Here is a 19,369-nt window from a genome sequence, read left to right on the forward strand (position 1 = left end):
ATCATGGAAGGCTGGAGCTGTGTACATGGAAAATGAGAGGGAACAGAGCTGTCTAAACACATCTCAGTGAGAAACCTGAAGTGTTCTGGGTATACCTCTGTAATTGCCTCAGTTACTCTCCTCCAGCTGCAGTTGCTTCCAAGGGCAGGGCAGCCAGAGGTGCTTGCTCCCCCACAACTGATCACCCCAAGCAGCCCTAGCTGGCTCCTAACCTGCCCATTCCAACAGGTGACATCAGCTCACCCTACACCAAAGACTAGGGCCATCTTATCCATCCCCTCCTGAACTACTTACCAACCAACGCCTGCCCAGCAATAAAGAGAGGAGTCTATTTTATTGCTGCTTCTAATTCTGCTCAGTAAATAATGTGGCCTCCTGCTGATGTCCAGCAGAGGCAAGAGGGCAAGGTTGGAAAAAGCAGTATCAGTTCCATCCCAGTGTCAATCCCTTTTCAGATGGCTTATTTCAAAGCCCAGCTTGCTGCTCCCAGGCTTCATCCCTAACACCCCTGACTGAGGGTGAGCCAGCAGATCAAAGTCCTTTCACCAGCTTACTCATGCCCATTTAAAACAGACACCCTAGGAAGTGACTCAGCCACCAGCACGGAAAAGTATGGCACTGGTTCCACTCCTGTTCCCATTCACAGTGGTGGTTGAAATCAGCCACACAGATCAATTCTGGGACAACTCTAGGATTTACAGAAGACCTCCTCCAGCAGACAGGATTTCACACCCACCCAGGGAGCATGGAAGGCCCTGCTGCAGGCAAGGGCTGCCATAAATAGCTTCCCTAATTCACCCTGTGCTCTCTCCACTCACCGCGATGCAGATGGCAGCACATGCTCCTTCCTGGTCCTACATCCCTTTTAGTAACAGCCCTCCTCAGCAGATCTAGGAATACATGTTTCAAAAGAAACTCGTGAAGGGAGGGACTTTGTTTACAACTGGAAGTGATTTCTGGATGACAGACTCCTTCAACAGAGGAGAAAAAGCCATGAAACATTAAGACAGGATAAATTTCAACTTACAGCATCAGCCCCCCTCCAGTGCAGCCCCAATGACTCACAGTAGTGGATGTCCAACAGGCCACACAGGCTGAAGATGGAGCTGGAGGTATAAATGTAGACTAACATCTAGCAGCACCCAGTGCTAGGCAATGGCCAGCCTTGTCCAGAGTTGGGAAGATCCATAAATACTTCCAAATAGTTGTGAAGGTTTCATTGCCCACTCCTCACTCAGAACATGGGTCCATCTACTTAAAGAGCTCCAGCTCTTGGTATCTGGTTTCTACATTGCCCTAGGGCAAATGCTTTTCCTATTCACCTGAAACCTCCATGTCCTTTCCCATGGATGAGAGGGGAGGAGCAGAGCCTGGCACTGCCATAACCTCTGCAGTCTGGAAGATGAACTTGGCCCTGACAGCAGATCTCCATGAGAACTAGAATAGGTTGAATAGATTAGTTGTAATACTGCCATTCAGGGGTAAACTGAGGCTCAAAGAGCCTGGGAGAACAGCTGCCAGGCCACCAGCATGCTGGATGCAGAACTAAAAGAACAAAAGGGAAGCAGACAGTTCCCACCCACTGTGAGGAAGGAGCTTCCCCAGCAGTCACTGTTGTGTAAGAGGTGCCAGGAATGACAGCAACTCAGATTTTATGTGATGTAAAAGCATGGGAGTCCCTTTGGAATGACACAGTCCTGCTGTGCAGGTCTGTTATGACACCTGGTGGCCAAAGGCACCCCTGCAGCACCTGCCACCAGCCTGCCCCATTCTTCTCAATCCTAGATGAATGATCTCATTTCCACTGACCTCATGTGATGTCAGGAACAAGGTAACAGAGTATGGTCAGGACACACTGAGCATCTTGGCCATCCCCTAGTATCAGCAGCAGTTCACAGTTCTCTGTCCTGTGCTGTAAGCTGCTCTGCAGCTTTATCTCCTTACCCCACTTTTGTATGAGCAAAGTGCAGCCTGGAAGGAGTGAGCATTGTGGAGCTACAAGAAGATGTAGAGAAGAAACTCATTACAAAAGCCTACCAGCTTTTTGATGCATGAGGGCTCAGCCAGGGTTCCATCATCACAATCACATTTATAATCCAAGCTAGCTCCCGTCCTGCTGAAGACCCAACCCTTCATGTCAACTGCTGGGAGCCAGGCTTCACACCTATATATTTATTATATATACACATCCCGTGGGGACAAGGGAATGCTTCCCACTGCATGGTTTTCTTGAACAATTGTCCATGCTGCTTGTTCAGGCTGCAACATCACTCTTCCCACGGACTCATATCGGTGTCAATGGCCACGCAGTTATAGGCAGCATAGCGCAACTTCTCTTCACAAACCTTGGCTCTAGGGATGGCAGGAAGGAAAAAAAGATAAAGGTAAGGAGAAGCTGCTACTGCTGCATTTGCCAGTTGAGAGGACAAGATGGTTTCTGAAATGGAGGATGTGCCTTCACCAGGGGCTCACAGAGAGAAACTCAGCAGCCACGTAGGACAGGCATGGGATGTAACTCTGGCAAAGTGATGGGGCCCAACGGGTCAGCACCAAGGTTAAGAAGAGAGCCCACACACAGTCCTCCAGACACAGGGAAGCACCAAAACTTACGTGGCATAGTTGGGCAAGAAGAGAGTGCTGGAGCAGGTGGATGACTCTGGCAAAGCATCTGTTGTCTCTGAGCTGGGGAGAAGGTGACAAACTGGTTAGAACCAGCAGGCCAGCAAGGCAGGGAGCCCAGACAACCCACCTCTTTGGCATGGGATCTGTCAGCCTTGCAGTCTACAGAAGAATGCACTAACCCCATCTTGTCTGGATAGATGTAGATCCGTGCTGGAAGGCGACTTCTGCCAGTGACAAATCTGAGGAAGCGGCTGCGATCCTCTGTGAAGGAAAAGCAAAGACATCAGCAAATCCTACAGGGATGTGAGCTGCAGTACAGCTCCTTCTAGGAAGCCCCTGCACCAGCAAGCAGTCCCTTCAGCCTAGCTGCCTGCTTTCCCTCCCAGCTCCCAGCCAGCAGGCAGGAGCTGTCATGGCACAAGATATGCACGGACAGAACAAATTACTCACCATTGGTGAAGTTATTGAGTGCTTCCCAGAAGTACTGAACCCGGGTATCCTGTGGCTCAAAGTCCTCAAACCGGGCTGTCACAAAGGATACAGAAAAGAGTTTAATAAAGATCTGAGCTCTTCCCTCTTTGGCAGTGGGTGCCTGCAGGGTTTGACCACATAGACCCAAGGTGCAAGAAACATAGACAGTCAGGCCCCTCCCAGGAAGCATAGCCAGATCCACGTCTCAGCTCCACAGGGGCTCAGATACTGGCAGCCTAGGGATGCCCCAGCCTCTACTGTGAGGCCAGGACGGAGTCAAAGGACACTCCTGTCCCCATCAGCACCCAGCTAAAGGCAAGAAGTACACATGACCATATTCTCACTGTAAGAAAGGCTAATACTGGCTTCCCACACTTCTCCTGGTGCTAGCTCAGACAGAATACAGTCTCGCTTTCAGGAAGAGGGTTTTCAGCAAAGCCCTTCACTTACTGAGCCTCTTCAGGGCATCCACTGTGACTTCAGGGTCTCCACAGACCTTTTTTTCTAGTTCCTGCCATGTAAGGAGGTCAAGAACAGCTTGGGGTACCACCTTCAGCAGCCCAGCCTGCATGGCCATGATCTGAAAAGGAGACAAGGCAGGTAAGCAGCAGGTCTTGCCCATTTCCCTAACTCAAGGTTGAGCCTAGGTACTCTACTGGATTCAAGCCATGTGACTGTTCAGCACATGCTCCAAGGAACCTGAAGAAAGAGGACAGGATCGCAGAGAGATGCATCCCCATTCACTGACAAAGCCTGTGTCAGAACTGTGACTAAAACCCCCCCATCACCCATACTACTAGAAGCCACTTTGCTTCTCAACAGCTTCCTAGGCTCCAGGACCCCACTGAAAGGGCTGGATACCATTGCCCTAATGAGCACAGGGACACTAACCCCAGTGCATTTTACCAGAAAAGGGCTGGGGGCAGGTCTCTGGGAGCCAGTGACCAGCCACAGGGTGGGACAGTGTCACCTGCTCCTTGCTCTCCTCCAGCCGAGCCTTTTGCACCAGGCGGATGAACTCCTTGCGGTCCTCGTAGCGCACAGCGGTGCTGCTGCCGTTGGGGATCAGCTCCACCACGCGCTGGTCACTCAGCACTGTTGTGTAGGTCAGGTCATTCCCAAATTTGAACTCAAATGTGTCTTTATCCATGACTTCCATCACCTCCAGGAGCTTCACCTGTCCAGGCACCAAGTAAGTGCAGGTTAGAGAGATGGCCAGAGAGTAGTGATGTGCCCAAGTCCCCATCTTCTCCCTTCCCAAACAAGTGACAGTGACACAACATGGGATATACTGCTCTTAAGCTGTTTAGCAGACCTTGGGCCATTGCATGCTTGAAGCAACAGTCAGCATGGCTGCATCTCTACAAGAGCATTCGGTGCATCCTTATAGCTGAAAGCTGCCCTTTGTTATGTTTATTTGACATAGGAGGAAGCAACTACATGAGGACAGGGACACAAATCAGCACCTTGCTGAGCGCCACAAGGAATAGGATAGGCACAGCCTCCCAGTCCCTCTCACCAACACGGAGTCCACAGCAGGGAAGTCTTTGCTCCAGCTGACCTCCTCCCCTGTTAATTGTTTCCAAACAAAGCCAGGAAGAGCCAGGACCTGAAAAAGAAAAGAGATTTTATTGAGTCTGTGTCAAAGATGGAGATATGACTCAACAATGCAAACACAAAGAGGCTTTCCTACTTCTCCCTCTGCAGAGCTCATCGTAGCTGAGTAGAGACCAAACACTTTCTCCCAAGCTCTCAGCATCATCCCCCAAAACTCAGACTGTGAGTTCTCCAAACTGCTTGGCCCCAAATACCACTTTTCCCACTATGTGACCACAGAGCCTTTCCATGCTCCTGTTAGACAGGCTGCAGGAGAGGGCTATCAACTCCCTTTGCAGCAAACATTCTCAGAGGGATAGGGTTGAAAACTTACCAGAAACTCCTTTCCCCTCAGAGCTGCTCCCATGATCTGCCCAATCCACTCATACTTTGGGAAGTCTTTACAAGATGGGTTGGGGACATACATATCCCTGGCTTCTCCAGTGCCATTACCCTGTCGGAGTGAGAGGCAAAACTCCAAGTCATAATTTCAGCACAGCATGAAACACCACAAACTACTCCTGCCATGCCTCTGGGCACTTCTCACAGCAGGAGTGGGCTAAGCCCCCCCACCCCTCTTGGCAATATTCCCAGTGACAGACTGGTATCCAGGCACCTGTCAGCATATTCTAAAATGAAATGCCACAAAGCAAACTACCCAACCGCTCACAAAGAAAAGCTTAAAGTATGTCTCTGGCATGCAAGGGCACAGGGACAGCACTGCACTGCCAGGCATGGAAGGGTTGCCCCAAACATCCCGATGCACAGCACCTGGTTGGATGTGCGCACGAAGAAGGGCAGAGGCACAGGGGTGTCTGCTGAGCTGGGGCACAGCTCCTCTGACATGTCTGCCAGGCTGTCCCGAAAACCACCACCTGCAACCCCAAAAGAAGGGCATTCTTAGTGATGCGATCTCCCCATGTGTGATCCTCAGAATTATGGAGCAAAGATGAGGATTTCTGGTCCAACCTGGCCCTGGGTTGAGCAGAAGGCTCCTGTTAGAGCCTTATGGCACTAGAGAAAGTAAGACAAGAGAAGTAACATCTCTGCCTGGCCTGTGGAGAACACCCAAAAGGATCACTAGCACTGGTAAAGCTCCTGTTAGTGACTAATGGAAGTTTGGTCCCCCTCCCAGCAAACAGCACTGTTTATCTGGAACACAGGCAGAGGTGGCAGGACAAGGCAATCTGCCTTCCCCCTCTCCTCCACAGGAATTAACACTGGAACCAAACAAAAGCACCTACAGCAACAGTCACCTCATCAGCCCCCGACTGCTCCAGAGGAACTCTGGCCTCCTGCAGCCCCTACCTTGGTCGATGATGCCCTCTGCGATAAATTTGCACTCCCACCACTGGTCATAACGCAACGGCCACCTGTGGAGAACCAGGCATCACCTGAGGTGCTGCTCAAAGCCAAGGGGGTGCTCGGACAGGCACAGCAGGGACATCAAGGGACTAGCATGGAACAGTCTGAGTTTAGGACAGGACTTTATCTCCAGAGACAGCTGCATCCTCAGTAGGGAGGTGACACCCTGGGGAACAGACCCTGACCTCATGGCTGAGCTGGCTCCTGTGCTAGCAAACCCTCTCCAGAGTACAGGACAAAGGCTCCCCAAACACCCTGCTGTAACAGGACACAGCTCCCAGCACTGCATGGTGCCTTCCCTTCCTGAGACTGCTTACCTATAATCTAGAGGCTTTTCAAACTTGTCTGAGGGTTTCAAGCCTTCATATACCTGCAAGAAGCAGAGACAATCAAGGCTGGTATTCCCTCTCCAGGGAAACTGGTGCCACATGAAGGCAGGTACATCAAACACATCAAGTCTCACAGCAGTTTGGGATGTTGTGCATGCACAGAGCCCAAGATCTGTTGGTGGTTGGGAGAGAACGTGTACAGGAAGATCAGAATTCTTCGCTGTCTTTTTAGTGCGACAGAATTGTTACACTCTCCACTAACAACATGCAACAGACAGCATCTAGGATAGAGTACAGATTTCAACTCAGAGGTCCCAAATCCCTCCTAGATGTTACTCCTGATGGGACCAACACCACATGTAATTACAGAGACTGTGAGTCACGTGAAGAAGCTTTGAAGGCTTGATCTGTCTCCAGCTCCAAGCTCCCCCTTCCACCCATCCTAATGCAGATAATTCTGATTTTGGGATGCCCCAGTCTCCCCAGAGCAGCAGGGACCCTTGCAGGAGAGACAGTACCTGGGTGAAGACAGCATTCTTGCAGCTGGGGTCCAGGGCAGGGTTGTCCCGGTGCTCCATGGCCAGGCGTCGGTTAATGTAGAGCCTTGGCATGAAGTTGGGCTTGCTGGTCTCCGAGTCCTTCAGACACTGGGTAATGAGAGCTGTGCGCTTCTTGGACAGCAGCAAGAACTGCTTGATGTGCTGCCAACAGGGACCCACAAAACGTGTCACCTACTTTCTGTTGAAGCCATCACACCAGCAGGTTTCTCCCTTTCCCAGCGCCTTCGCACACAGACACATTCTCATTGACAGTATTTGCTTCTCCTCTGCCTCTGAAAGATTCTGCATTCTGGCTTAAGGGAGACAACAAGCTCAGCCCTCAATCCAGCAGCTGTCATCTGATGCTGATACGCCAGTGTTGCTTAGAGTCTCCTTTACCCTCACTCTCACCAGAACACTGGTCTTACTATCCCTTTTAATTGTAATCAAAGCCAGCTCCTCTAAACAAACAAAAATCCCCAAATGCTTTGGGTCCATGTTGACCTGGCACAGGAATTACAGTGCTTTCTGACACCAGGCCTGGAAACACACAGAATAGGTCTATCCTGGTAATGTCCAGCATGTGTATTCTTGGAGAGGATACAAGGAAAACAGACAACTGGAGGGATGAACTCAGCACTATGTAAAGGATGAAAAGCAAAAGCTTATTAAAGCCAGGAAGAATGTTACTGGTAAAAGCCTTGATGTTTGGACAAGCCAGCTCAAAGCTGCTGGCAGGAAGTGCAGGAACAGAGCGTCCTGGGCTGAGATCTTGGAGGGGATGTGGATCCAGCTTGCATGCCCAGTGCTGCTGTGATCCAGACCCTTTGAGGGTGAAATGTTCTGGTTTGAGTCCACTTGTTAGCCCACAGCTACATGCTTCTACATCAGCAGTTTAGCAGGAAAATAAACAATATCACCTTTCACAGTGTTAGTGACTTGAGCTCAGGAAGGTATTTCCCTCCAGCTGCTTTAAAGGCAATAAGCCCTGGCTGCTTCCCTTGCCACAGCACAAGCACCATTGCCCTGCCAGACTGAGGCCCCAACAAGACACAGAACCAACTGCTCACCTTGAGTTTGCTGAATGTGCCAATAGTGTGGTCCCAGGCTGGCACCAAGTGATGCAGGACACTGTCCAGGAGCTTGATGAACCTAAATAACAAAGAAGAAGGTATTGCAACAAGGAGTGATGGGGATCTGCACAAATCTATTCCAGACCATACATCCCTGAACACAAGCAGAAAAATAACTGATCCAAACCAAACCCAGCATAGTTTTTTACCTCATGAAACCTTTGGTACTAAATTCCCACTCCCTGGGCACTGCAGTGATTTTGCATCCCTTACAAGCGACTCTGCATATACCTGCCCCTGAGACTGCACAGATATGTCATGCTTGTGACACACAAGACACTGTAAACTTGAGCTACAGAACTCCTCTGAAAGCACAAGGCAGCCACCCCAGAGAGCCCACTTTGTCCCCAAATGACTGCTATCTTCTCCAGGGTCCAAGACATCTTTCTCAAGAGGAGTGTCATAGTTTTCCAGCTTCCAGCCATGTGCATCAATCCCTGCAGGCAATGGCTCCTGTCTGCTCCCCTCCACACAGCACCTTTGAATGAGCACGGCCCGTCGGTACAGCAGGTCAGGGTCAGTCCCTTCTAGGCGAGGGTAACGCACCAAACTGGGCAACTGGAACATGTCAGCACTGAGCCCCAAGTCCCTCTGTCGGGAGGATTTGATTTTGATGCCTCGGATACGAACATCAATCCCATCATCTGCCAAGAAAGACCATGGATGATATGCTAAGATCACAAGAAAGCAAGCCTTAAATAAAATGCAGGAGGTCTATAAGCAAAAACAGTAGGAATGTACCAGCTCCAACAGCTCTGGGGCTGGGCACTGAGAGATTCAAATACCTCTGTGAAGAAGAAGCAGGGCATTTACAGAAGAAAAATAATTAGATTATTGAAGGCAGAGAAAGATAGGATGAAAGCTGAGAACTTGCAAAACTTCAGATCTCCCAGGAGTTTCCCATGGTTCTTTTGAATCTCATCTAAAACAGCCCAGAGGGAGAAGAAGCACAAATCACAGAACAAACTCTTAATGTACAGTATTTTACAGGTGCATTATGGATGTGGCCCCAACAGTTAGCCCTACCTCTGCACTCCACAATCCGGATCTCAATGACAGGCAGGTGTGTTGTCATGTCCTCAAGGATGCACACATCCCCAATATAGCTCCTGCAAACACAGAAGAGATGAGGATTAAAGGGCTGTTTCCTTGCCCATCCTGCCAAAAACCACTCAGGCACTTGTAAGGGAAGACAGTTTGCATCTTTTGAAATAGCAACCTATGGCAAGAACTCAGTTCTTGCTAACAATTACAGCTGATTACCTGAACCTGCTGAATGCCTGAACCTGGACCTGATGCAGGTGTAGGTACCATGATTCCCACAGGTACCTGATGTGTCCCACAATTGGATGAGGAGATTCCTGATGACTGTACCATGCTATTGTAGACAGAGTGAACCCACATCCCAGAGAGCCTGGCTTGTACTGCATGACTGCTTAAGGCCAGTGCTCAGCAGCTTGGGCCCCTGCAAGAGCCATGACACCCTGTGCACCTCCACCACTCACTCATCAATGCCGACGTCGTTCAGTTTCTTCAGATTGTCCCCCTCGCCCCCATACACAGCGACCCGCTTGGGCATGAAGTTCTCATCAGTGGTATCCACTGTCAGCAGCAGCTTCCTGCAAAGGGAAGCAGGACATTAAGGAGAAGGCAACTGCACCTGAACACCTCTCGCTACTCCCTCTCATCACTTGGTCATGTTGTTACCAAGCTGGGATTCCCAGGTAGCTGTGACAATGCTAAAACCACCTCAAGCCCAGAGCCAGCTAAGGGCTGAGGGGCAGGGAGGGCAGGGCAAATTTGGGCCACGACACTCAGGCAGAGAGGGAGTGGCAAAGCTTGCTCCAGTCACTAGCCAGCATGTAGAGCAGAGATAACTCTGTAGAGCAGACAGAAATGACTCACTTGACAATGGTGCCTTTCTTCATGTTGAGCCGCACCCAGTGCTGGCCCTGGGACCCATCGCTCTCCCAGTACGTGTCGGCATGGCTATCAGTCAGGCATGACACATTGAAGTCCTCCTGGAAGGGGGCAAGGGAATGCAAGGAAGATCAGATGAGTGCAGGACTAACTTCTCTTTAGTGGTTACTTTCAGTGTCAGAGGGTATCACACTGGCCTGTTCCCTTTGCTGGGCTGTGAGTAGACACTGGCAGTGCAGAGCACACAGGACACTGGGGTTGACCCTCTGAGGTGCTCTGGGGTCACACACAAAGCACAGAGTATCAAACCCTCCCTAACATCAGCTTTGCAGCTAATATTAGAACTGGCTTCTCAAACCACTGTCCCTCCAGGGGCTGCAGTATATATACATACATGCTGCATGATACTCCCCAGGTTTTTCTCCCACATCCTCAAACAGAGCCCAGTCCAGAGCAGCACAGCAAGCACTACCCATGCTCTCCACCCCACAGCACAGTGGGGCTGATGCAGCCTTGTCCCTTCAACCCACCGTATAGGACGAGACATCGATGCTGTCCACGTACTGCTTAACGCTGCCCAGGTTCTCATCCTCCTTCCCAATGTGGTCATACAAGAAGTGCACCAGGTCCTCATCACATTCATAAGTCCATGTGGGGGGCACAAACCTAGCAGGGAAAAGGGATTACTGGGTCTGGAGAGCCAGAGGCAGCCTGGCTAATGGGTCAAAAAAAGGAAGGTCCACATCCTGCTTGCCTTGCTCGGTTTCCTGCTTTTTGCAGGCATATCTAGGACAAGACTGTGCTGTGCAGAGATGCCTGTCTTCCCCCCTCTCCCCCAGGTCTGCAGGAGACAGCTGTCTGGGCAGTCACAAGAGACAGGAGCTTGTCCCCCCACCATAGCAGAAGCCAGGAAACAGTTCATACCTAAGCTTCTCTACTGCAGCCTCATCCTGCTCCATGGCCCTGGGCTTTGCTCCGAGGCGCAGGGAGTATGTCAGATCCACCACCTGCTCCCATCTGAAACGACACAGAGAAGTGGAGTGAGAACATCCCAGGAGGAACAAGAAATTGGTGATCAAGGAGTAGTTGTAAGGGGAAGATTTGGGTTTCAAGCCCCACTGTGCTCCATCCTCCATCACCTCCAGCATCATCTGTTGCCCTTTCCTTTCCAACCATGTCTACTCCTTCCACACCCCGCTGGGCACGTGACAAGCACAGTGCCCGAGCCAAACCAAATTCACTCCACATCCGGCATCCCTCTTGCCTCACTTCCATGAAACCTGTCCAAGCAGGCCGGGGGTTCCCCAGCCCAAGGCAGGAGGGGCCGGGGGAATCATCCCGAGCCCGCACAGAGGTGAGCACCTCCGAGCTCCCAGGGACCCAGCGGACACCGCGGCGGCCCCGCACCTGATGACAGGCTTGTAATCCACCCCGAACAGCTGCTGCTGCCGCTGGATCCGCTCCGTGGACTCCACGGGCACCAGCCGGTCCCCGCCGTCGGCATGCTTGCACACCAGCACCCATCCCTCCTCGAGATCGCAGCCGCTCCGGTACTCCTCCAGCTGCTCCTGCGGGGACAGCCGGCGGTCAGGCGAGGCCGGGCCGGGCCCTTCGCGGGCCGCCGCACCCGCGTTACCTTGCTGAGCTTGACCCAGAGCCCGGCGCCGTTGCAGTACTCCTCGCCGGTGGCGCGCAGGCAGCCGCCCCTCCGCACCTCGATCGTGGCCCGCGCCGCCCGCTTGCCGCCCCGCGCCGGCCCCGGGCTGTCCCACACGCTGAGCAGGCTGCGGGCGGCTGCGGCGGCGGCGGCTGCGGGGTCCTTGCAGATCTTGTACTGCACCTCCCGCGGCACGTAGCAGAGCGCGGCGGGCAGCGCCCGGGCGCGGCGGAAGCACTCGCTGCACTGCAGCAGGAACCGCAGCCGGCCCAGCACCTGGTGCGGCGCCTCCCCGCCCGCCCTCATCGCGCTCCGGCCACCGGCTCCGCGCCCCTCCGGTTTACGGCGAACCCGCCCGCCGACGGGCAAGATGGCGGCGCCCGGCCGGACGGACGTAGAGCAAGATGGCGGCGCCCGTGCCACGTACAGTGGAGCAAGGAGCGGGGCAAGATGGCAGCGTACGGAGGGGCGGGAAGGCGGGCGAGGGGCGGGCCAAGATGGCGGCAGGGGAGAGGCGGGACTACGTCGAGATGGCGGCGCCGGCGGGGCGGGACGGGAGCGGGGCGGGATGGGGGCGGACCGCGCCGCGTCGGGAGGCAACGGAGAGGCCGGGGAGCGGCGCAGGAGCATGGAGGGTGGCGAGCGGCTCCTGTGAGTATCCGGGACCGGGCAGGCCTGCGTCCCTTCCTAGTGTGGCAGCGGGGCCGTGTTCCGGCGCCTGCACGGGGGGTGCTGGTGTGCCTCTGGGAACGGCGATCTGGCGCTGTGGGAGCGCGGGGGATGGAGCTTTGGCGCTGAGATCCTGTACCGGGGACACTGGAGGGAGGCACTGGGGTGGCTCTGGGATTACGGTGCGGGCACAAGGGTCCGGTGCTGGGTCACTGGAGGGCTCCGGGCGGGGAGCCAGGGAGGGGATCCTGCTCTGGGAGTGATCAGCAGGGCCCCTCGGGTGCTAGTGAAGTCCCTGGTCCCAGATGGAGGTTTTGGGGGCTTTGTCCCCGCAGCCCCGCGGGTGCCAGGCTCCGGCAGCCCCCGGCGGGAGGCCGGGCACGCGTGGCCGGGCAGGACCGGGGCCGTGCCGCCTGCCCACCCCGCGTCCCCAGGCTCCGGCGGGAGCGGCTGCTGGCCCCGATAAGTTAATCTCTCGGGCCCTGCACAGCGCATCCCCTCTCTGCCGGGGGGCCCGCGGTCCTCAGCAGGGAGAACTCCTGGGCTGCGGTGGGGAGAGTTTATCGCATTTGTCACAGAAGGGCGCAAGCCTCTTCTGCGGTCAGGGAGTGGGGACGAGCCGCTCGCTCTGGTACCGCAGTCGTGGGGGACTGGCGGGGCACCCAGACCCCTCGTGGGTGACACCCCGCACCTGCTGCTTGCTCCGCAGCCCCAAGGGCTTCCCCAAGCTGAAGAACGACACGTTCCTGCGCGCGGCCCGCGGCGAGGAGACGGAGCACACGCCGGTGTGGTGCATGCGGCAGGCGGGGCGCTACCTGCCCGGTGAGCGGTGCGGGCTGCGCGGGGAGCCGGGGGCCTCAGCAAGCACCCGCTAACGTTTGTGGTGCTCCCTTGTAGAGTTTCGGGAGACACGGGCGTCACAGGATTTCTTTGCCACGTGCCGGAGCCCCAAACTGTGCTGTGAGCTGACACTGCAGGTGAGCACCACTCAGGGGTCTGTGTGTCCCCTCTCTCTGCCCGGATGGGGATGGGAAGAAACCTTGGTTCTGGCCTCAGGAAATTGTGCAGCCCTTGGGGACTCCACTGCCTCCTGTGCTTGACCAGGTCCTCCATGGGAAGGGAGTCACACACAACCCCTCACTAATGTTGCCTCTTCCTCTGTGCAGCCACTAAGACGATTTCCCCTGGATGCTGCCATCATCTTCTCTGACATCTTGGTGGTGCCCCAGGTAAGAGCCACGGCCAGTGCCACAGGGAGCAGCAGCTGGTAACAGGGCAGAATTCAGAGCTGCTCCATTCCTGCTTCTCCATTCTCCCCTGTCCCCAGGCGCTGGGCATGGAGGTTGTCATGGTCCCTGGCAAAGGACCCACGTTCACAGAGCCCCTGAAGGAGGTGGAGGACCTGCTGAAACTGCGACAGAAGGTGGATGTCACCGCGGAGTTAGGTTACGTCTTCCAGGCCATCACTCTGACACGACACAGCCTGGAGGGCAAGGTGCCCCTCATCGGCTTCTCGGGGGCACCGGTAAGTGCTGTGGCCCCTCTGAATGGGTTTCACTGATGGGCTCCTCTGCTCTCTTGGGGTCAGACCAGCTGTGGGTGCTACATGGGTGTGTAATGGGGGGCATTCAGTGCAGGGGCAGCTGTGCCCCAGGCTCTGGGGTGTTCACAGGTCCTACCTTCAGCACTGCAATGGGGACTTTGTGTCTTCTTTCATCTCCATCACTCTCCTCACTTCACTCCTCCCCACAGTGGACGCTCATGTCCTACATGATTGAAGGTGGTGGCTCCACTACAATGGCCAAGGCCAAGAGCTGGCTCTACCGTCACCCCGAGGCAAGCCACCGTCTGCTGCGCCTGCTGGCTGACGTCATCATTGACTACCTGGTGGGGCAGGTGGCTGCTGGAGCGCAGGTGTGTCCTGGGGCAGTGGGGACAGGGCCAAGAAGGAAGGCAGGGACTGGGGATAGGGAGCAGAGAGGATCCAGCATCTGGAAGGAGGAGGAGGGACTGAGTTGCTGCTCTCCCAACCCCATGGGAAAGTGGTTGAGTTGTCATCCCTGGAAGTATTTGATAGACAAGCAGATGTGGCACCTGGGGACATGCTTTATGCTGGATTTGGCAGTGCTGGGTTGTTAGACTCAATAATCTTAAAGGTCTTCCAGCCTAAAGGATTCTGTGTCCCTGGCAGGCGCTCCAGCTGTTTGAGTCCCATGCAGGGCACCTGGGCCCAGAGCTGTTCCAGGACTTTGCCCTGCCTTACATCCGGGACATTGCTCAGGCTGTCAAGAGCAAGCTGAAGGAGGAGGCACTGCCCCTGGTGCCCATGGTGAGTCAGGGCTGCCTGGATTGACCCTGACATCTGGGGGCTGCTGGAGAGGGGTGCTTCCCCTGGTACCTGCTTCCATCAGTCCAGCCTGTGGAGAGGGGTGTGAGCCACAGCAGTGGCTGCCCATCTCCTCCCTCCCCAGATCATCTTTGCCAAGGATGCACACTACGCCCTGCGCGACCTGGCCCACGCCGGTTACGAGGTCGTTGGTCTCGACTGGACCATCCGGCCCCAAGAAGCTCGGTAAGAGTCTGACTCGGGGCTCAGGTGTCTGGGCAGCATCCCAGACCAGGTACTCTGACCTCCTCCTCTGCCCTGAGGCATCCCAGGCCTGGACATGGCTGCTCCAAAGGTGGGGATAGTTGGGCCACCATGCTACAGCTTCTAAAGGCTGCGCTGAGGGGTCCTAGGTGTCCTGGGGTGGGAGCTGCAGGCTCCTGGCTGCCCTCAGTCTCTGTACCACATGCAACAACTCACCTGCTTCCTCCTTGCTGCAGTGCACAGATAGGAAAGGATGTCACCCTGCAAGGGAACCTGGATCCGTGTGCTCTCTATGCGCCCAAGGTGAGCCATGGCTAGTGCCAGCAACTAGGCCTAGCTCTAGCCTCTGTTAAAGGCCTTCTGCCTTAGCTTTGCCACCTGCAGCACTGGCTCATGTCCCAGCATCCCCTCAGGCTAGCTGAGCGGGACTGGTGGGGTGAAATACCCTGAGCTGGATTGGTCTGACACATGGTTTCCTACCCACAGGAGAAGATTGGCGAGCTGGTGAAGAAGATGCTGGAGAGTTTTGGGACCCAACGCTATATTGCCAACCTGGGCCACGGCCTCTACCCTGACATGAACCCTGAACATGTGGGTGCCTTTGTGGAAGCCGTGCATGCTCACTCCCGTCATATCAACAAGCACAGCTGAGCCTGGGGCCTTGGGAACAGGACTCTGGTTTGGGCACAGTCACCCATGTTGTCACAGGGCTCACTCTAGGCTGGGCTGCAGCATTAAACCAGGACCTTCTCTGCAGCAGCCGTGTGGCTCTGGCTGGGGGGATGGGGAGCTGACGGCCCTGAAGGAGATGGGAAGTCATGGCAGGCTGCTAGAGGAGCATGTGTGGTGAGGGGGAGCCCCTGAGCCCCATCCTGCAGGTCAGAATGGGGAAACGGGGATGGCAACAATTGTGGAGGATGCCTCTCCCTGCCAGGCTGCAGTGTCCATGCTTGCAAGAGAGGATGTGAGCACAACAGCCATCTCCTGAGGATGGATGCACTCAGCCCTGCTAGGGAAGGTGGGCTGCCTGAGGCTGGCAGGGTCACAGCCTGGGAGCTTGGGGCTCACAGCCCTCCACAGCAGAGACTCAACATCAGCTGTCCCACAGTCCTGCTCAGGCTGAAATGGGCAACGTGTCCTCAACCCAGGGTAGTCTCAAGGGACTGGGAAAGCCAGCAGGACTCACTTGGGAGACAGCTGGCAAAATGGCAGGAGAGTCTGTGACACAGCACCACCAGCACCCTGCCACACTGGCTGGGATGGCAACAGAGGCACCATGGCCCTCCTCCTCCAGCTCCCAAAGCCTCTTTAGGACCATCCCCCTGGTCCCAGAGTGTTCCCCCATGCACACCTCCCCATCTCCTCTGATCCTCAGGGCCAAGCTTGCCTGGGGTTCAGCAAACCCTGCCAAAAGCAGCCCAGTAACCCTGAGTTACAACTCCTTGCCACCCCATTCCACACTGCAGCAACTCACTGTGGTCCAGGTTGGCAGCAGGATGGATCAAGACCCGGAGAAACGCTGGTGTAGCTGGCATGGATAGGGCAGTTCTCCAGCGTGGGCAAGGACCTGCTAACATTGTATATGGCAGGGAGCTGCACCCAGAAACAACCAGGGTGCCTTGTCCCTGCCCTGTCCCTCTCTTTGGGACACAGGAACTGGCTACCACAGGGGGCTACGACACTGCTCTGCACTAGTGTGGTGACCCCCCGACTTCAGAGAAAGGCAGAAAGACACAGGCAGTAACGTTCATCCCTTTTATTATTAAACATCAGATGAAGAGGTCGCACACACACATACACGCACGCACGCAAAAAAAAAAAAAGGGAAGAAAAAAAAGAGAGAAACAGACTGGTTGAAGACTGCTATTTCGGTGGCGACACAGACCGAGTACAATTGGGTTCCTGGCCAGAGCGCGGACACAAGTCACTTGCCAAAAAATTAAACCAGACAGCAGATAACTAACGCGCGTTCCCCAACTACAAGTCACCATCCAGACCGGCCCTGGCCCCCCAGCCCTCCCAACCTGCTGGCAAAGAAATGAACCAAAACTGAAGAGCCACTGGCCCGGGGCTGGAGTGTGCCCCCAGCGCCGGGTGAGCTGGGAAGGGCCGAGCGCTGGCTGCTCCACGGAGCTGGGAACGGTGCAGGAGGTGCCGCGGCTGCCCCTCCCTCCCCCGAAGCCGGCAGCCCCGGTGCCCGCCCAGGCACTCGCACCCCGCACCTGCCCTGCGACGGGCTGAGTCCTCCACCGCCAGCATCCGCGTGTGTCCGAGTGAGCATCGCCCCGAGCGCCTTCCTTTGCTGGGCTGCTGCTCCTCCGTCCGTCTGTCCATCCGTCCATCCGTCCCAGGGCTGTGAGTCGAGTAGATGTTCGCCTCCCCCCCACACCCTTCTTGCTGCTGCCGATGCCATGGGAACCTGAGAAATGTTCGTGTGCCTCCTCCTCTTTTTGTCTGTGGTTTTGTGTGGGTTTTTTAAATAATAGTTTTAATAATAATAACAATAATAATAATAATAGCAATAATAAAAATAATCGCCCCAGCCCACAACAATTTCAAGTATCCCCCAAATAAAAGACAGAATTATAAATAATTATAACTTTACAATTTAATAATTGACACATATACTATAGTATTTACAGTATCATAAATGCTTTTTTTTTGTGTTACTTTTAGTAAGCAATCCCTGAGAACAGTTACTTTTACTTGTTTTTATTGAAGTATCTTCACAAATAGAGGAGTTTGCATGTCTCGGGCGGGCGGGAGAAGCGCTCTGCAAAGCCATCGCTTTTGGTGACGCATGAGGTTCTAGTGTCGCAGGTTTCTTTGCTTGCTTTTTTTCCTTTTTTTTTTGTTTTTTTTTGTTTTGTTTCATTAAATTTCCCACATAATTTTAAAGATTTTTCACTTTGCAACCTTCGTATCCCTCCAGCGACCACGTCCTTCAGGAAAGAGGTATTAGATTTCCAGGTTAGCTTTTGGTATTGGCAAGGGAGGGCAGGGGGCTGAGTAAACCATCCTTTTTCCCTGTGGTTGCCTTTTGGTTTGTGCCCAAGGAATCTCTGGATCCTCTCAGTGTGTGAAATGGTTAAATCCAAGAAAGAGTAACACTAAAAGGAAAAAAAAAAAAAGAAAGAAAACAAAACAAAAAAAAAGAAACAGAAGACCAGAACAGAGCAGCCTCTGCCGATGGGGGGAAGCTGATCTCCACTTTCCTTCCTTCTTCTCTCCCGAGTCCCCGTGCTGTGGCCAGATCCTGCCAGTGAGCATGGCAGGAGCTGGGGCTCACCCAAACCGCTCTCGCACCAGCAGCATCAGTTTTTTCTTGCCTTTGTAGATTTGTTTTAGATTGTCAATGAATTGGGCAAACTGTATGTGCCCGTCCTGTGCCAGGAGGAAGGTCTCCCTGGCCTTGCTGAGGAACTCGATGAACTCCCCGTAGTGCCGTGGGCTGATGTGGGTGAGCCGGGAGTGGGTGGTGTTGATGTAGGCGCTTATCGTGGCGTCCAGCAGCTGCCGCAGGGGGGCTTTGTCAGTGGACATCAGCTTCCCCGAGTTCCTGCGCCCAGGGATGCCGGCCAGCCCCGGCGCTGTCATGGTGCAGCGGCGAAGGATGTCCGAGAGCACCGTGGCACAGTGCACGCTCTTCACCACCAGCGGGATGATGGCTGCCAGCTCGTTTTTGCCCAGGGAGTGGCTCAAGGCGCAGGCCCAGAGCACATCATTGATGGCTGGGTGCGTGTCCTGGTTGTAGGCCAGGTTGAGATGTGTCATGGCCAAGGAGGCCAGTTTGAAGGCTCGCAGGGGGTAGCCCCGGTGCTCCATGTAGCGGGCGATGGTGAAGAGCTGGGTGTAGGTCATGCCGGTGGAGGCGGCGTCAATGACGATCTGGTAGGCGGTCTCAAAGGCGATGTGGTCCTTCTCGCAGAGGGTCAGGGCAGACAGGGCGCAGTTCTGGGGGTCCTTCATGGCACACTGCAGGGCCAGGGTGCGGGCACAGCTGGCCAGCTCTTCCCGCTGTGGGTAGTCCAGGCTCAGGCGCAGGATGGTGTTGTGGGACATCACTGTGGCCGCCACAATGCTGGTGGCTTCCGTGGGAGTGAACAGTGAGTACCAGCTCTGCAGGATGCTCACCAAGGCCCTCACTCCTGCAAGAAAACATTGGGGTCACAGCGTATCCCTGGAACCTGACTCAGTTCATGGGGCTCCTCTGAGACCCACAGACAGGGCAAAAACAGCCCACAGCAGTGCTGAGCTGCTGCCTCTGTCCCAGGAGGGACAGGGCAGACGGGGACAGGCAGAGGCCAAACCACACCGCCATGCTGCAGGGCACAGAGACCAGCACTGGCCTGGGCCAGGTACGGGGCACCCATCCAAGTCTTAAACCAGCCACTGCTGCAGTCCCAACCCTGTCAACAGGTGCTCTGAGGTAAATTTGGTTACCCAAGAAGAAATGAGAGACTCAGGATAACTCAGAT

The 19,369-nt window shown here is 54.7% G+C and overlaps 3 protein-coding genes across 5 annotated transcripts in view; 1 reads left to right on the top strand and 2 right to left on the bottom strand.

Moving 5' to 3' along the window:
* Nucleotides 1–2,151: 2,151 nt before the first annotated feature.
* LOC120503311 (E3 ubiquitin-protein ligase HECTD3-like) lies at nt 2,152–11,974 on the bottom strand. Of its 2 annotated transcripts, none has more exons than XM_039711751.1 (21): nt 11,690–11,974; nt 11,383–11,543; nt 10,900–10,992; nt 10,506–10,641; nt 9,961–10,076; nt 9,561–9,674; nt 9,082–9,164; nt 8,534–8,699; nt 7,993–8,074; nt 6,902–7,084; nt 6,372–6,424; nt 5,998–6,062; nt 5,461–5,564; nt 5,024–5,143; nt 4,613–4,702; nt 4,064–4,270; nt 3,544–3,673; nt 3,073–3,147; nt 2,802–2,883; nt 2,611–2,682; nt 2,152–2,352 (listed from the first exon to the last, which is right to left on the bottom strand). In XM_039711751.1, exons 1-21 carry the CDS (start codon nt 11,936–11,938, stop codon nt 2,268–2,270), a joined length of 2,466 nt encoding a protein of 821 aa, XP_039567685.1. In that variant the 5' UTR covers nt 11,939–11,974; the 3' UTR covers nt 2,152–2,267. The 2 variants fall into 2 exon arrangements, with proteins under 2 accessions (XP_039567685.1, XP_039567684.1); XM_039711750.1 differs by having other exon boundaries at nt 11,612–11,974.
* UROD (uroporphyrinogen decarboxylase) lies at nt 11,966–18,022 on the top strand. Of its 2 annotated transcripts, none has more exons than XM_039711753.1 (10): nt 11,966–12,090; nt 13,011–13,123; nt 13,199–13,278; nt 13,468–13,530; nt 13,629–13,826; nt 14,054–14,215; nt 14,493–14,630; nt 14,773–14,873; nt 15,128–15,194; nt 15,378–18,022. In XM_039711753.1, exons 1-10 carry the CDS (start codon nt 12,083–12,085, stop codon nt 15,540–15,542), a joined length of 1,095 nt encoding a protein of 364 aa, XP_039567687.1. In that variant the 5' UTR covers nt 11,966–12,082; the 3' UTR covers nt 15,543–18,022. The 2 variants fall into 2 exon arrangements, with proteins under 2 accessions (XP_039567687.1, XP_039567686.1); XM_039711752.1 differs by lacking the exon at nt 11,966–12,090 and adding an exon at nt 12,158–12,283.
* Nucleotides 16,633–19,369, bottom strand: part of ZSWIM5 (zinc finger SWIM-type containing 5) — a 95,827-nt gene continuing 93,090 nt past the window's right edge. Inside the window, 1 exon segment of the mRNA XM_039711747.1 lies at nt 16,633–19,039. Coding sequence (XP_039567681.1) covers nt 18,177–19,039 — 863 coding nt within the window. The 3' untranslated portion in view covers nt 16,633–18,176.

The sequence above is a fragment of the Passer montanus genome, unplaced genomic scaffold (genome assembly GCF_014805655.1).
Source record: "Passer montanus isolate IOZ18808 unplaced genomic scaffold, ASM1480565v1 scaffold25, whole genome shotgun sequence".
Classification (NCBI taxonomy): domain Eukaryota; kingdom Metazoa; phylum Chordata; class Aves; order Passeriformes; family Passeridae; genus Passer; species Passer montanus.

Bases quoted from the DNA above. Each gene is read 5' to 3' on its own strand.
- LOC120503311 (XM_039711750.1), bottom strand. From the start codon at position 11,938: ATGAGGGCGGGCGGGGAGGCGCCGCACCAGGTGCTGGGCCGGCTGCGG. The intron at 9,675-9,960 runs GTGAGTCATTTC...TTCCCTTTGCAG, and splicing joins AAGAAAGGCACCATTGTCAA to GAAGCTGCTGCTGACAGTGG. The intron at 2,353-2,610 runs GTAAGTTTTGGT...TGCCATCCCTAG, and splicing joins TTCTTGCCCAACTATGCCAC to AGCCAAGGTTTGTGAAGAGA.
- UROD (XM_039711752.1), top strand. From the start codon at position 12,201: ATGGGGGCGGACCGCGCCGCGTCGGGAGGCAACGGAGAGGCCGGGGAG. The intron at 12,284-13,010 runs GTGAGTATCCGG...CTTGCTCCGCAG, and splicing joins GAGGGTGGCGAGCGGCTCCT to CCCCAAGGGCTTCCCCAAGC. The intron at 13,531-13,628 runs GTAAGAGCCACG...CCCTGTCCCCAG, and splicing joins ACATCTTGGTGGTGCCCCAG to GCGCTGGGCATGGAGGTTGT.